This window comes from Limanda limanda, chromosome 21 (assembly GCF_963576545.1).
Source record: "Limanda limanda chromosome 21, fLimLim1.1, whole genome shotgun sequence".
NCBI lineage: Eukaryota > Metazoa > Chordata > Actinopteri > Pleuronectiformes > Pleuronectidae > Limanda > Limanda limanda.
The window spans coordinates 20,225,175-20,238,271 of NC_083656.1; the positions used below are offsets into that span (position 1 = coordinate 20,225,175).

Sequence of the window (13,097 nt, forward strand, 5' to 3'; positions counted from 1 at the left end):
GCGGTTTGGCCTAGTGCAGACATGGGCAAAGTACGGCCCGCGGGCCGTATACGGCCCGTTGGGCTTTTTAATCCGGCCCGCCCAAATTGTGCAAATTTAAAAAAAAAAAATTAAATGGCACGTACTTATAGAACTTTGTAGTTTTGCTTCATTTTTGAAGAAATCGTACTTTCTTGATTCTTGTTGTTCTGGGTTTGAACCCTCGGGGTTGAATGCACTTATTGTAAGTTGCTTTGGATAAAAGCATCAGCTAAATTAAATTTGCCAGGGAGTGTGGTGTATAGGGCTTGAAAAGACACATGATCTCCCTTCACTTTTTCCCTTTGCCCTGTGAGCCCTTCTGTAAAATGAGAGGATCAAGGAAACAAAAAGTGGACAATGAGTGCCGAGTGTTTAACACGGAGTAAACAACAAAATACTTTTTCACTGATGTCCAATCGAAGGCTGTATGCCTGATATGCAGAGAAACTGTCGCAGTTTTCAGGGAGTACAACATCAGCCGTCACTTTGCTACGAAGTCAGTCAACGCAAGAACGGGTTGCTGCAGCTCAGAGGTTGGCGACTTATTTACAGACTCATCAACATTTTTTTTCACAGATAAACTGCGATTAAAGAGTCTACCAAGGCATGTTTTTTGGGGGGCATTCGAAATAGCAAAGGCTAGCAAGCCTTTTTCTGAAGGCGGGTTTTTGTTAAATGGCCTTGCAAATAAGTGCTTGGCTACTTGGTAAAGGCAAAATCCTTTCATGTAATGATTTTTCCATGTCATTTATATTAGTTCACAAAAACACTCCATCCATCTGTTCCTGGCCCGGCCCCTCTGTCAAATTTTGGAACCCATTGTGGCCCGCGAGTCAAAAAGTTTGCCCACCCCTGGCCTAGTGGGTAGAGTGGTCGTTCTTCAACACGAAGGCTCTGAGTTCAATCCCCAATCTTTCTTATCTTCGTGCCAGCAATATACTGAACTCTTAAAATTGGCAGGATTTCAATCACCTATTAATTGCCAAATATATTACACTATGTAAATTTAAATTCATTAAATATAAAAAAAGAAAAATTAAATTAAGTTAAAGGAATAGAGGCAAATAAAAGTGACTGACAAGGAGTGAATTGTGACTGTTGTCAGTGGTTCCTGATTTTTCAATTGGTTCATATCATTTTAAGTCTACTGCTGTCGTCTAATATACTTAATGAAACAAAGAATTAGCAAACTCACAGTGAGAGACATTTATTAACTCTTCAATTCATTCCTTAAATGTCTCCACATTCAGTTAGAATGTGTACGGAGCCTCAGCACCAAAACCATGACACCAAACGTTTGATAAATCCATTTTAATGGAAAATGTAAAACCCTTTTGAACTTCAATGTACAAAGCATTTAACACTTGCACTTTAAAATTTGAAATTGAAGCAAGCCATATTTTAAAAAAATACTTCAGTGAAAGTATATATTTACACATTACAGTTAAGTTTTTCATTATTTTACTTTTACTTCAAAGGTTCACTATAGTAAATCTTAACAAAACAAAAAACAAGACAATTATTTTCTTAAATAAATTACATCTTTTTTGTAAATGTCTCCATTTTACAGAGAATACTTTTTCATAAAATGCTGAGTGTATAAGTCATTTTGTTTTTTCTTTACATAATACAACTTTACACAGTCTTTACAATAGTTGGCAGTTCATTTTCAAAAATGTATTTATGGCATGAGGACTGTAGAGCATCAACATTTCCCAAAGTTACAGGCAATAGCTGGTGTGTGAGTGTGTGTGTGTCTCTGTGTATGTTTGTGTTTATGTTTGTGTGTGTGCGTGCGTGTGTGTATGTGTGTGTGTCCTCCATCACAGTAGAGCCGTTTTACAACTGAAAACCACATATCAAAAGAAAAAGAGAAACTGTACAGGTCACATTTACATGAATGCTTTTTTGTCTCAATAACACTGCATCATCACAGAGCTATAAAATAAATACATCTTCACAGAGGAAATAAAACAATGTTGGTATGAAAAAGAAAATGAAGAACAAAACAGCAACAGACAGACAGAACTAGACAAAGGACAAGACCAGACAAGTTACAGATGAGACAAGTAAAGAGGGAGCAGCAGACACTGCTGACTAAATATCTGAGATTTATGTTTTGCATTATTCCCCCTAGAATCCTTTTTTTATTTTTTTTTTTTAACATCAGAGATGACAGTTTGATCCTGATGCTGCTGGTGATGCTGTCGTGATCAGCGAAATCTTCTGTCCAAGACGTTGTGTGGCCAGCTAAAGACAGGGATTAAACCTCCTGGCCATTTAATTCCACAGCAGATTACATAGAGCAGCAGGGGCTCAGTGCGTCTTCTCAGTCTCCATCATCACTGCTGCTTACAGGACAGTCCCAGTCTCCATGGCGACTGGATCTTAGCATGATGCACCGTCAAACTGTCACAGCAATCAGTTGGGTTGTGTTACAGTGGAGGTTTGAAGTGGCTTTAACAAGGCTCCCACTCGTCCACACAGGTCCTCGGTCCTGCCTGTGTTCAGTGTGCTCCCACTGAGGTGTGGAGGTTTGATCCCTGTCGGTCCAGAGGCTTTTGCTCTTCTGTTGTTCTCCTCTTGGCACTCAAGGTTTGGGCTGATGATGATCGAGGTGGGCGTGCCTCTGATTGGCCACCTGGATGAGTGAGACAGGTGAGCCCACGTGACCAGCTCCGACCCAACCACCTCTTGTGGTCATGTGACACAGACCTCCGTGTGAAGTGGAGGGCGTGGTGAGGGGGGAGGTGCTGATGGAAGTGGTGTCCCTCTCTGGAAGGTGTTTATGCGGCCAATGGGGCGTCATGAGTTATCTTCCTCATTGTCTTCCTCAGAGCTCCTCTTCAGCGAGTTCACTGCCTCCTTCACACAGTGGAACAGGATGTTCTTCACCTGAGGAGGAAGAGGGGCAAGGGTTTAACAGCTGAGCTGATTCCATCACAGTTTCATAACTAACTAGACTTTTGGTTTTTGTGTACTTTTCTGGAGCAGGCTTGGATTTCAGTTGTTTACTACATAACTACTGAATAACTGAACATGGCCTTAAGGATAAATTCTCTGTTTCTCAGGCCGGGTGATAAACAATAATCAGGGGCAAACATGGACACTGATAGAGGCTTTAGTTGCTGTAATAATTCCTCCACTTCACAATTTTTGTAAAGCAATTGCTTCATGATACACTTTCAGTCAAAGTGAAGGAGACAACATCAACAGTCGCAAAATATGCAAATATATATTCCAAAGTTGACTTGAGGCCAATAATTAGAAATTGCAGCAGCTCTGCAAATCAACATTTTAAAGTTACAGACTTTAACAACAATAGATTACATGTTAGTAGTTCTCTTTAATCAATAATGTATTGCATGACCACACGTGTCTTTATTCACTCCCACCACACCCAGCAGAAACCAAGTGACATCAAGTCCGTTAAAGAGGTGTCTGAGTTGGATCTGTGTTGGGGCCTCTAACAGAGAGAGGTCCTCAGGTGTAGTGACTACATGGAGTGGAGGTCACCTCTGACTAAAAAGCTGTATGATATCATGATTCACTCCGGCAAACCTGTTCTGAGATGGGACTGACTGACCAAATTCAGAATTATTTTTGATTCCTGTAAATTATTCCTCAGTGCAAAGTCTAGACAAACTGCTCCTCTGACTACATCATCCCTTCCACTGAGGTAAATGCTCATGTATACTGTTGACAATACAGTGAGTATGAGCTGTGCCGGTCTAAGTTAAACTTTTCCGCAGAAACCTCAACACTGCACAAAATTCATAAAACCCCTCTTTAGAGTTATGATGGTTTATATGTGCACATCTAGACAGAGCATTTAGTGTTGATACACAAATAATGTGTGGTACTTATGATCCTGCAGCAATGATCAGATGCTTGTTGTGTTGTTAAGTAGAACCAAACAGAGCTGAACACTTCTCCTACCCCCCAGCCTGTGTGTGTGTGGGTGTGTGTGTGTGTAAACTGCTAGAGTACAGACAGACAGAAGATGGAGGTTGACGCATCTCATTTACAGCCCGAGTGTGTGTGGTGTCTTTACAGAGCAGCCACACTCGACATCTCAAATACATCACTGAAGATGACTCACTGTGCCATTTTGTCTCTCCTTATTTTTATACACAAACACACACCCACACACAAATATTGACTGCCAAACTAAGATTATTAATGATAATGTGACGATTATGAGCAGGATTTCAACTGGTCAAATATGGCATAAAGGATATTTAATGATATAATGTTGCCTGAGCTGCTGTGTATCACCTGTAGTTTATCCTCATAGTTGACCTCCTCTTTACTGGGCCGCAGCTCCTGGGTCAGATGGTAGGAGTTGGCCACGTGCTCAGGAGACACAAAGTCATTGATGACCTGCACACAGCTGTGAAGGTTCTGGACCTAAGAGAGGAGAGAGGAGAGAGGGCGTTACAACGCAACCAGAAATAAACCAGCAGGTCATGAACAGGCTGAGCATCGACACAGCAATACAAAACAACGATTAGTAGCAAAAGATATGTAAGGTAAGGTATGTAAACTATTACAAATTATTAATTTTAATATATAAAAAATACAAAAATATGAAAAACTTATTGAAATCTGAAATATTGTCAGTTTGAACATTTTTTAAATATAAATTCAGATCATTAATGAGATCTGCCCAAAAATTAAGTGCTCTGTATTTTACAAAATGATATGTTTCATATTGCTACAATGCCATTAAAAAGACTGAAACCAATAACCAAACAAAAACCCACAGGTTCCTTTGGAAGACAAACATCTTTAGAGAAAACTCAAGAATGAGTAAACATTATTTTTAGGGCTGGGCAACGATTAAAAGTTTTAATCGCGATTAATCGCATGATTTCCCTGATTAATCACGATTAATCGCATTTGTATACGCAAAATCCAATAATGAATGAATAAAAAGTAGTGTATAGCGCAATTTTATTTTAAATGTTCTGCCATATGAACGAAAGTGCCATAACATTTGTTGTGCAAACACTTTTAACATCAGCATTTAATACAGTAGCAGTTAAATAAAATATTCAGTGTAAATCTCAACTTAACAATGTTATCAAAGCAAATACAAAGTTAAAGCTCAATGCCACTGCCAGGGCATTAATGTTATCCTCTTCGTTGTGAAAAACTATACTCCTCCCTGCGTCTAACGTAGTCTGCCGAAGACTCGCTCCGCTCGCTGTTTTGTTGAGTGATTTGCTGACATCAACTGTGTGTTTTGCATTTAGGTGATATTTTAGACTGGAAGTGCTCCGGTGATAAGAAAATTCACCTTGGCAGTGGCTACAAATAACTTTGGTTCTGTCGACTCCGCCGTCTGGAAGGACTTTAAAATGAAAATGGCCATGTAAAAGCTCCGTAGCCTTATCCATGGTTGTTTATCCGCCAATTATTTTCTTTTTTCCGGTTCCGCAGCAGTCAGCAACAGACTTTCACAAAATAAAAGCCTGACTTTCACAATAAAACAATAAATAATCAAACCTGAGTTAATGCGAGATAAAATAATTAGTTGAGTTAAATAAGTGATGAGTTAACTCGTAATTAACTAGTTAACTTGCCCAGCCCTAATTATTTTACTATTTTACTTCACTACAGCTGATGACACTTTCTGTCATCATTAAAGCCTTGATGGCCCGGTAGTGGCTTGAGAAGGGCCGTGAACCGACCATCCTGTTTATATCTCTCTCTTGGGACACAACCTGAACAGTGTTTCTTTCCTCTTTCTTTCATTTGGAGAGTCAAAGTTAAGTCAGCTGGGTTCACTGCTCTGACTCCTCCACTCAGCTGGACTACAATTGTTTATTTTGTCAATTTGAACATCGAAGCCTGGATACACATGTTCTGACTGGGCAAGTGCAATATCCAGCTTATGAGCTACTCTCTATGCGAGGCTGCCAAAAGGATTCCATCTCTGTTTACCTTTTCTATGGCAAAGCTTAGACTGGATTTGTATTTATTTATTTCATCCTGCTGTTTTGTCCTTTTCTCATTTGGATTATTAATGCCTTCATGCCTTCTACTTTCTTACATTTAGTAGGGCTATCAGATATTGCATGGGGGGATTTGGTTCATTCGTTCTAATTTGGTAACTTGAACATGACCTGGGTGAGGATTGTTTTGACGATGTTACATGTTAGTGTTAGGCTCACATAGTGAGGGAGCGGTCTCTTTTTGAGGGAAGACCAGCTCAGTGCTCCTGGGTCAGGGGGTTTGTTTATTATCTGTCTGTTTCTGTGTTTGTTATTTAAGATACTTTCTCTAGACACAGCTCAGTCTCTATGTAATGTAAACAGCAGCCAGATTCATTTTCCCTTCAGCCTACTATTCCTACTTCAGGCTACTATTATATGATTAAGATATGACTGGAAAATCTGCAAAGTACATGGTGGTATGTCCTGCATCAGCTGGGACATTAGGGGGATAAACAACATGATCAAGTGGAGCAAAATATTTACCCATTTAAAGTCTTCTAATTTCCGTCATTATATTTTCAGGAAACTCATCTCAAGGTTATTAAAGACTCAAACCTAACTGGACTGGTCAGGTTTTTCATTCTAGTTTTAATTATGAAGTATCAGATACTCGACTCATATTAATTATTACTCCTCATGATTCTATGTGAGACATAATCTGATACAATTTGAAGTATCTCACTGACTTCATTATTCCAATGAAATGGCCAAAATGTATCCATCTGTCCTAACAAACTGTCATAGATGCCACTATACCTCAGTCTCTCTGGGACACATGTTCTGGCCCAGTTCATCCCTGTCTGGCTTCTCTGGCAATTTTCAAATGTCTTACATCACTATGTATAAAAAATCCTCATCTCTTACTGCCTTTGGGGCTGTTCAGCAGGAGGAGGGTCTTTTCAAAAACAATATCGCAATCCGCTAATGAAGTTACAAAAAACACCTCAACAATATGAAGTGTTATATTGTATTTAGTAACTTAAAGTCCTAATTATTTCCTAAAACAGGTGAATGATGTCGTTTTTAACAACTGTTACCTAACTGTGAGTAAATGGTGCATTTGTTTGGGACCCTTTTCCTTCGGTGGATTAGCCCACATTTGGTGCTATGAGTTAGAGGCCACAGGATGTGTGTGTGGGACAGAGTCAAAATAAGTGTGAGTTCATGGCGATGAACGTGTCACCCAGTGTAACAGTGTGACTCAGTGATGTGTTGGAGCTCTGTGGCTCAGGCTTTGATTCACACTACACTTGTTAATGGGAGATGGCCCATGTTGGATGGCCTCTGTACATTTTTGTTGACAGTAGAGGAGCTATAGAATATGAGCAGATTGATTTCAGTTACATATGTCGAAGACAGGAGTGTACAGTGCACTTTTTGTAGGGTCTCAAATGGAGAGCAGTCTCTAGCAGTCAAACATAAACAGCATATCAAACAAAAATACAGACAGCCAGTGTATGTCACATTTTAGTAAGATGAAGCACTTTTTCTGTATCTTAACAGTGATCTGTGAGTATGTGTCAATATACTGCATACCTGGTGCATAGCCCCTGCTGGTATAAGGACAGAGTCTCCCAGGAATTGAACTACAGTCCAGCCCTGAACTCCATGCTCATCCTGCAGCCGCTGGCGCTGCTTCCTGCTCAGATACCAGCCGTGCTCTCTGATTGGGTCCTGGTCCGGGGAAACCTCCAATCCCTGCTCCTTACAGAGCTAAGGTGGCGGTTTGGGAGGGATGGTATAAGTCAGTACTTGCACTGAATTTCAAGACATTTTCAATTAAAGCTGGAGCACTTGTTAAATATGCTTGTCAGATTACTGACCTTGTACAGGAACTCCCGGACTTTGTCACTGTCCCTGTTGAGGTAGATGTGCCACAGCGCCCCCGGTGTCTCACTGGAGTCTTTGAGCCTTCTCCGAACCCCCTCATCTAGATCCTCCTCCTCCAAACGCTTCAACACTCCTACACACAAACACACACACACACACACACAAGTTCAGTTTATAATAATACGCAGAAAGACGGCAAACCTTCACCTTATATCTATGTTTAGTATTTTTGCTTAACACTGTTACAATTAACACAGAATATTGATAGAAAAGTTTGGACAGTGAAAACTGATGTTATCCTGAGTTAGGCAGTCTAGCCACTACTTAATTGTATTTTTGTGTCTCATGAGATATCACTTTTGTGTCAATCCATCCAGTCTTAAAAGTTTTTCTGACTTCAGTCTTACCGGTTTTGGACAGGACTCCGTTGCCTTTAGCTACACCTACATAGACCAGAACGGACACAACATCTGACACCTCCACGTGGAGGTTAGCAGTCCCAAAGTCCTGGTCCTGAGAAGCAGCTACACCTAGGGGAGGGCAGATAACTCATTCATAAGAAAAGGGGCAGATAGGGATTTTATATGGAACCTGTTCAGATTATTTAAGCTATTTTATTTCTCCGCACTAATTTTCCGATTAGCAGAACATTCATGACACAAGGAATCTAGGTGAATTGATGAAAAATGACCAGTAAAGAGATATCATTGCTGCTCTTAATTTCCCTCTTACCATAAGCACAGCAGAGCCTCGGCCCCAGATCTGGCCGTACGAAGAAAGATGGGAGGTGGGAGGCCAGGTTGAGGTTGCCCTCTGGGTCAGAGTACTCTGGCAGGGGCAGGTTCTTCATCAAGTCATCATATCTGAAAAAACATTTAATTTAGACCTCTCAAAGTGCTTTAGACTACAGTTTGCCATTCACACACATTATACAGTGCATCTATTATCAGCACTTTGTTCCTATTAGGGACAATTTGGGCTTCAGCATCTTGACCAAAGACGCTATGGCATGCAGATGGGAAAGACTGGGATTGAACCATCGACCTTCTTGTTGGAGGTCAACTGATCTACCCCTCAGCCACAGCCACCCACACAGGTGGGAATCTTCCCTATGACTGTATGTAGCTACTTCATCATCAATTAATATCAGTCAGATAAATCTGAACTCCTTTCTTATTTAGAAAGTGCTTCAAAAAGGATTATAGACTGTTAATGTTATTACAAGAGTGCAGTATTTTACAAAATAAGGTTTTCAAATCAAAAATAGGACTACAAAAGTCTATACGTCTGTGTGTGTGTTACTGTCTGTGTGTGTGTGTGTGTGTGTGTGTGTGTCTGCTCGGCTGTCACTCTTCACACTCAAACTGACAAACACGTATTCATATTGAGTAATTTGAATATGCTTCCCACTCTATGTAAAAGAGTATGTAGGTTTACCTTGAGGGCATGAGGGCCATGAACTCCTCTCCAGACGGCCAGTCCTTCAGTCTGTAGACCATAGGTTCTCCATCCTTGGACTTGGGCCGCTCTGAAAAGGTATGAAGACTTTTGTCAGACTCGATCAATCATTTCTCATTTATCTCAGTGGTTGGTTTTAAGCAGCTATTTAATAACTCAAACCAGAAGAGTAAGGTGAACTCACTGGTGATGTCCTCAAATCCATCCCAGAACTCTTTGATCCCGGAGTTGGACACCACCTGGTCTTTACAGTTGAGGAGGTCTCCCTGATGGTCTGCAAACTCTTGGTTGAAGGAGTCAGCTTTCCACAGAGCAGCATTCAGTCGCTTATGGATCCCTGACACAAGCACAGGCTGAACAAACACATCATATGACTGTTATTATCTGTAATATATCTACTCATATCAATTAGTGCTATACTGCAAGCCTGGTGTGTACCTGTCCCTGTTTCCAGCATTCTCTAAACAGCTTCCAGTTGTTCTGGTTGCGGTGATCTTTGAGCCAAAGTAACCGTCTGTTGTTAAACCAGGAGTGGGGAATGTCTGGATACTGACTAGTTGAATCCTCTGGCCCAGTTGCAGTAACAGGCACTGACTTCTTCCTCTCTGGTTTGACATCTTCAGTAACAGCAGGGAGGTTGGTGTTGTTTGTGCCGCCACAACCTGCAGTGACAGGCTCTTGCTTGATTGACAGCTTGGTGGTGATGTTCTGGCGACTGGCAGGGATTTTGTTCTCCACAACTGAAGCAATGATATCATCAAGGATATTGGGCATGGACCGTCCACCCTTTCCAGTCTGAAAAAGAGGAAATACATTTTTTTAATTAATTTCTCAGTTTTAAAAACAGAAACTCAATTTTATAACCTCATGTTAGAGGACTGGGACTGTGATTTTTCTTCTGACATTGTAGGAATTGTAGAAGATTATATATTAAACAGGGACAAGCTTTCTTCTGTCAGTGAAGGAGATGAAACAAGGACTTACACTTATATGAAGTATTAAAAGATTCGACACATTAGTTTAGGTGTGTTTGTGTGTACCTGTGAAGCACTAGAGTAGACTGGTGCAAAGGCGATTCCTGCGTCAGTAGAGCCCAGCTTCAGTTTCCCTGCTGTGGTGGTGAGCAGATCTCTAAGCGTGGAGCCCTGCTCTGTATTGTTTGTGACCAGGGAGGTGGTTTTACACTGCTGCAGGACCTCCAGGGTTTCTCCTGCCTTATCCTCCTTCACGGATTTGCCCAACAACACAGACTCTTTGTTTTCTGAGAGAGAGACAGAAGGACACAGGGGTAAATAGCGGATATGTCATTGATCACCATCAACTTTTCTGGAGGTGAAATATACTAAAGGGCTTAATGAGGAAATTCAGTCAATTGGAGGAAATCATTACAGAACTACTGAATGAAAAAATAAAACCATACTGAATTTTGAACCATCCCCTCACCTTTCTTTTCCTCCCTGGACTTCTGCTCTGCCAGGTCAGCCAGGAAGTGCAGAGGTGACTGGGACTCTGGTGGGGTGACAGGAGCACTTCCTGTATCGCTGGCTGGACTGCCTGCTCCATTAGTCTCTGCCTTGGTTCTTACTGGATCAGAGTTCTGCAGAGAGCCCGGCTCAGACTTCACCAGAGACAGCTTATTACTGTGGTTCAGGACGTTCTGCAGAACCTGGCGGAGAGAAGGGAGAATCATGAGGTAATCATATTGACTAGTTGATTTTATTAAACAAATTGTAAGTAGCTTTAACAGTTATCAAATGAAAAAATGTTTAAGTGAGAAAATATTTAAGTGCTATTCCTTCAAATCATAATGGCGATATCTATCTGTCCCATTAACATGTATAAAAATGTCTCTATAAATCCACCTTGCAGCAAGTGTTTAGCCTAAAATGAATTATGTCAGTATGTGGGTCCCTCTGTCATTTCAATAACTAATCTCATCAGAATAATGTCTGTTGTGTCCTTAACATGTCCGGTGTCTCAAGGCACTACTTCCAATGTACTTCAAAACTACCGTTATCAGGTAGTTACAAACTATCATAAACTTAAAACATAATAAATAAGATTGACTTTATTCTGACAAAGTGTGTCCTAGTATGGCAAGTGAATTGGTCAGTGGTACCTGTGAGACTCCATTGGTGACTGGTAGTTTGATGAGGAGATTCTGTTTGTTGGTGCAGGCACAGTTGGATTTGATGTCGTGTTTATCTCTCATCGAGTGCATGGAAGTCACCAACTCTGTCAGCACTGAAACACCAAATAGTTAAAGATAAAGAGATTACAAACATGACCATTCTCTCAAGGGAACGTGAACCAGTAAGCAGAGCAGGGAGAAATATTTTGCTACTGCAGTAACATAATGTCTACTACTAGGTTGAGCTCAATACCTAAAACAGAAAACAAAGCAATGGAGATTTTTTTGCAATTGGATATTTCATTTTTTTCTTTAATCTACATCAGCATCATACTTATCTGCTGAATCGCTGAATAAATGGTTAGACAAAGCAGCTAAAAGATTCAGACAAGACAGTGGAATGCAGACATGGTGAAACCAGTATGAGGTATACCTGTGCCGGGTATGATCTGAGTTGGCATCAGGTGTTTGTGATCATGGGGTTGACCTTTCACACACTTCAGCCAGCCGTATAGTTCTTTATCTATTCAAAGAAAGAGAGACACAAGTCAGTTGCCCTTAAAATACACACATGTGCATAATGCAGCTGAAAAAGGAGCTTGTCACCTAGGTTGGAACAGAAGCACACAAGAAACCAAGTCGGGTTACTCTAAATTCACATGTACATGTGTAAGTAAAAAAACTTAAGATCAGCAGTCCCCAATATCAACTTTGAATTACTTGTGAGGTCAGATTCAGGTTCAGATTTGATTTTAAGATCTAAAAAAAATAGAATCTACACAAGTAGACATTTTATTCACACTGTAAGACATCTGCGGCTTTAAAATGGGCTTAAGTCCAGGCTTAACTGGTGCTGGTCAGTTCACCAGCTTTCTGTGACAATGGTGCATACAAGATTTTTCTGTTGGGCCAGCTTGTCTTGGCTTCTAACGGTCAACAAAAACAATACTGACCTTTGGAGCTCCTTCTCTCCTTGGCCTTGTAGCAGTCTAGGCAGACAACGAAGCCACATTTTTGACAGACCCAGTGGATATTGAAGAGTGTTGCTTCACAGGCGTCACACATCTCCCTCACCCCCCTAACTGCTCGCTTCCATGCCAGCTTGGCTGAAAAAGCACAGAAAAAAAGATCAGTTTCAAAACTTGGTAAGGGTCAGCTAATCAAGACGTCAGCCATTTTTAAAACAACTTACCATCCTTCTTGACCCAGCTAGCTGCAGTATTCTCAGTCACAACTATCTGACAGAACTTGTCTCCAATAAAGCTGAGGATGTACTTGGCTGTGGATTGGTCCAGTTGGTTCTCCTCAATTGCCTCAGGTGCCCACAGGGCCAGGGCCTCATCATCGAACTGGTCCGGAGAAGAGAAACCATCCATCCGGATGACTCCATTTTTACTAAACGAAAGCCTGGATGGGAGGAAATAGATTTACAGCTTACAGTTGTGTACAGCAATGATGATGGCATTACAGAAACATGTTAGCAACATCCATAACCACTGAGGACACTCTTTATTTAGACCCATACAGCATGATGGCGAAAGCTGAAGGGCCTTCACACACTGTGCACCACATAACAACATATTAGGGTTAATTAGCATGGAGTTGGAGAGACTAAGGTGCTACTAAGGTAGCAAAGCTTTGATATGCACCTTGGC

General features: G+C 40.9%; 1 protein-coding gene across 2 annotated transcripts in view; it reads right to left on the minus strand.

Moving 5' to 3' along the window:
* Positions 1-1,418: 1,418 nt before the first annotated feature.
* Positions 1,419-13,097, minus strand: part of jmjd1cb (jumonji domain containing 1Cb) — a 113,723-nt gene continuing 102,044 nt past the window's right edge. For both annotated transcript variants that reach the window (XM_061094400.1, XM_061094401.1), the window contains 15 exons: positions 12,635-12,849; positions 12,396-12,548; positions 11,876-11,965; positions 11,431-11,555; positions 10,755-10,977; positions 10,352-10,572; positions 9,750-10,106; positions 9,496-9,664; positions 9,291-9,381; positions 8,586-8,716; positions 8,261-8,383; positions 7,847-7,986; positions 7,560-7,736; positions 4,300-4,431; positions 1,419-2,916 (listed from right to left, as the gene is read on the minus strand). In XM_061094400.1, the coding sequence (XP_060950383.1) occupies positions 2,827-2,916; positions 4,300-4,431; positions 7,560-7,736; positions 7,847-7,986; positions 8,261-8,383; positions 8,586-8,716; positions 9,291-9,381; positions 9,496-9,664; positions 9,750-10,106; positions 10,352-10,572; positions 10,755-10,977; positions 11,431-11,555; positions 11,876-11,965; positions 12,396-12,548; positions 12,635-12,849 (2,437 nt within the window). In that variant the 3' untranslated portion in view covers positions 1,419-2,826. The remainder of the gene's footprint in view (positions 2,917-4,299; positions 4,432-7,559; positions 7,737-7,846; positions 7,987-8,260; positions 8,384-8,585; positions 8,717-9,290; positions 9,382-9,495; positions 9,665-9,749; positions 10,107-10,351; positions 10,573-10,754; positions 10,978-11,430; positions 11,556-11,875; positions 11,966-12,395; positions 12,549-12,634; positions 12,850-13,097) is intronic.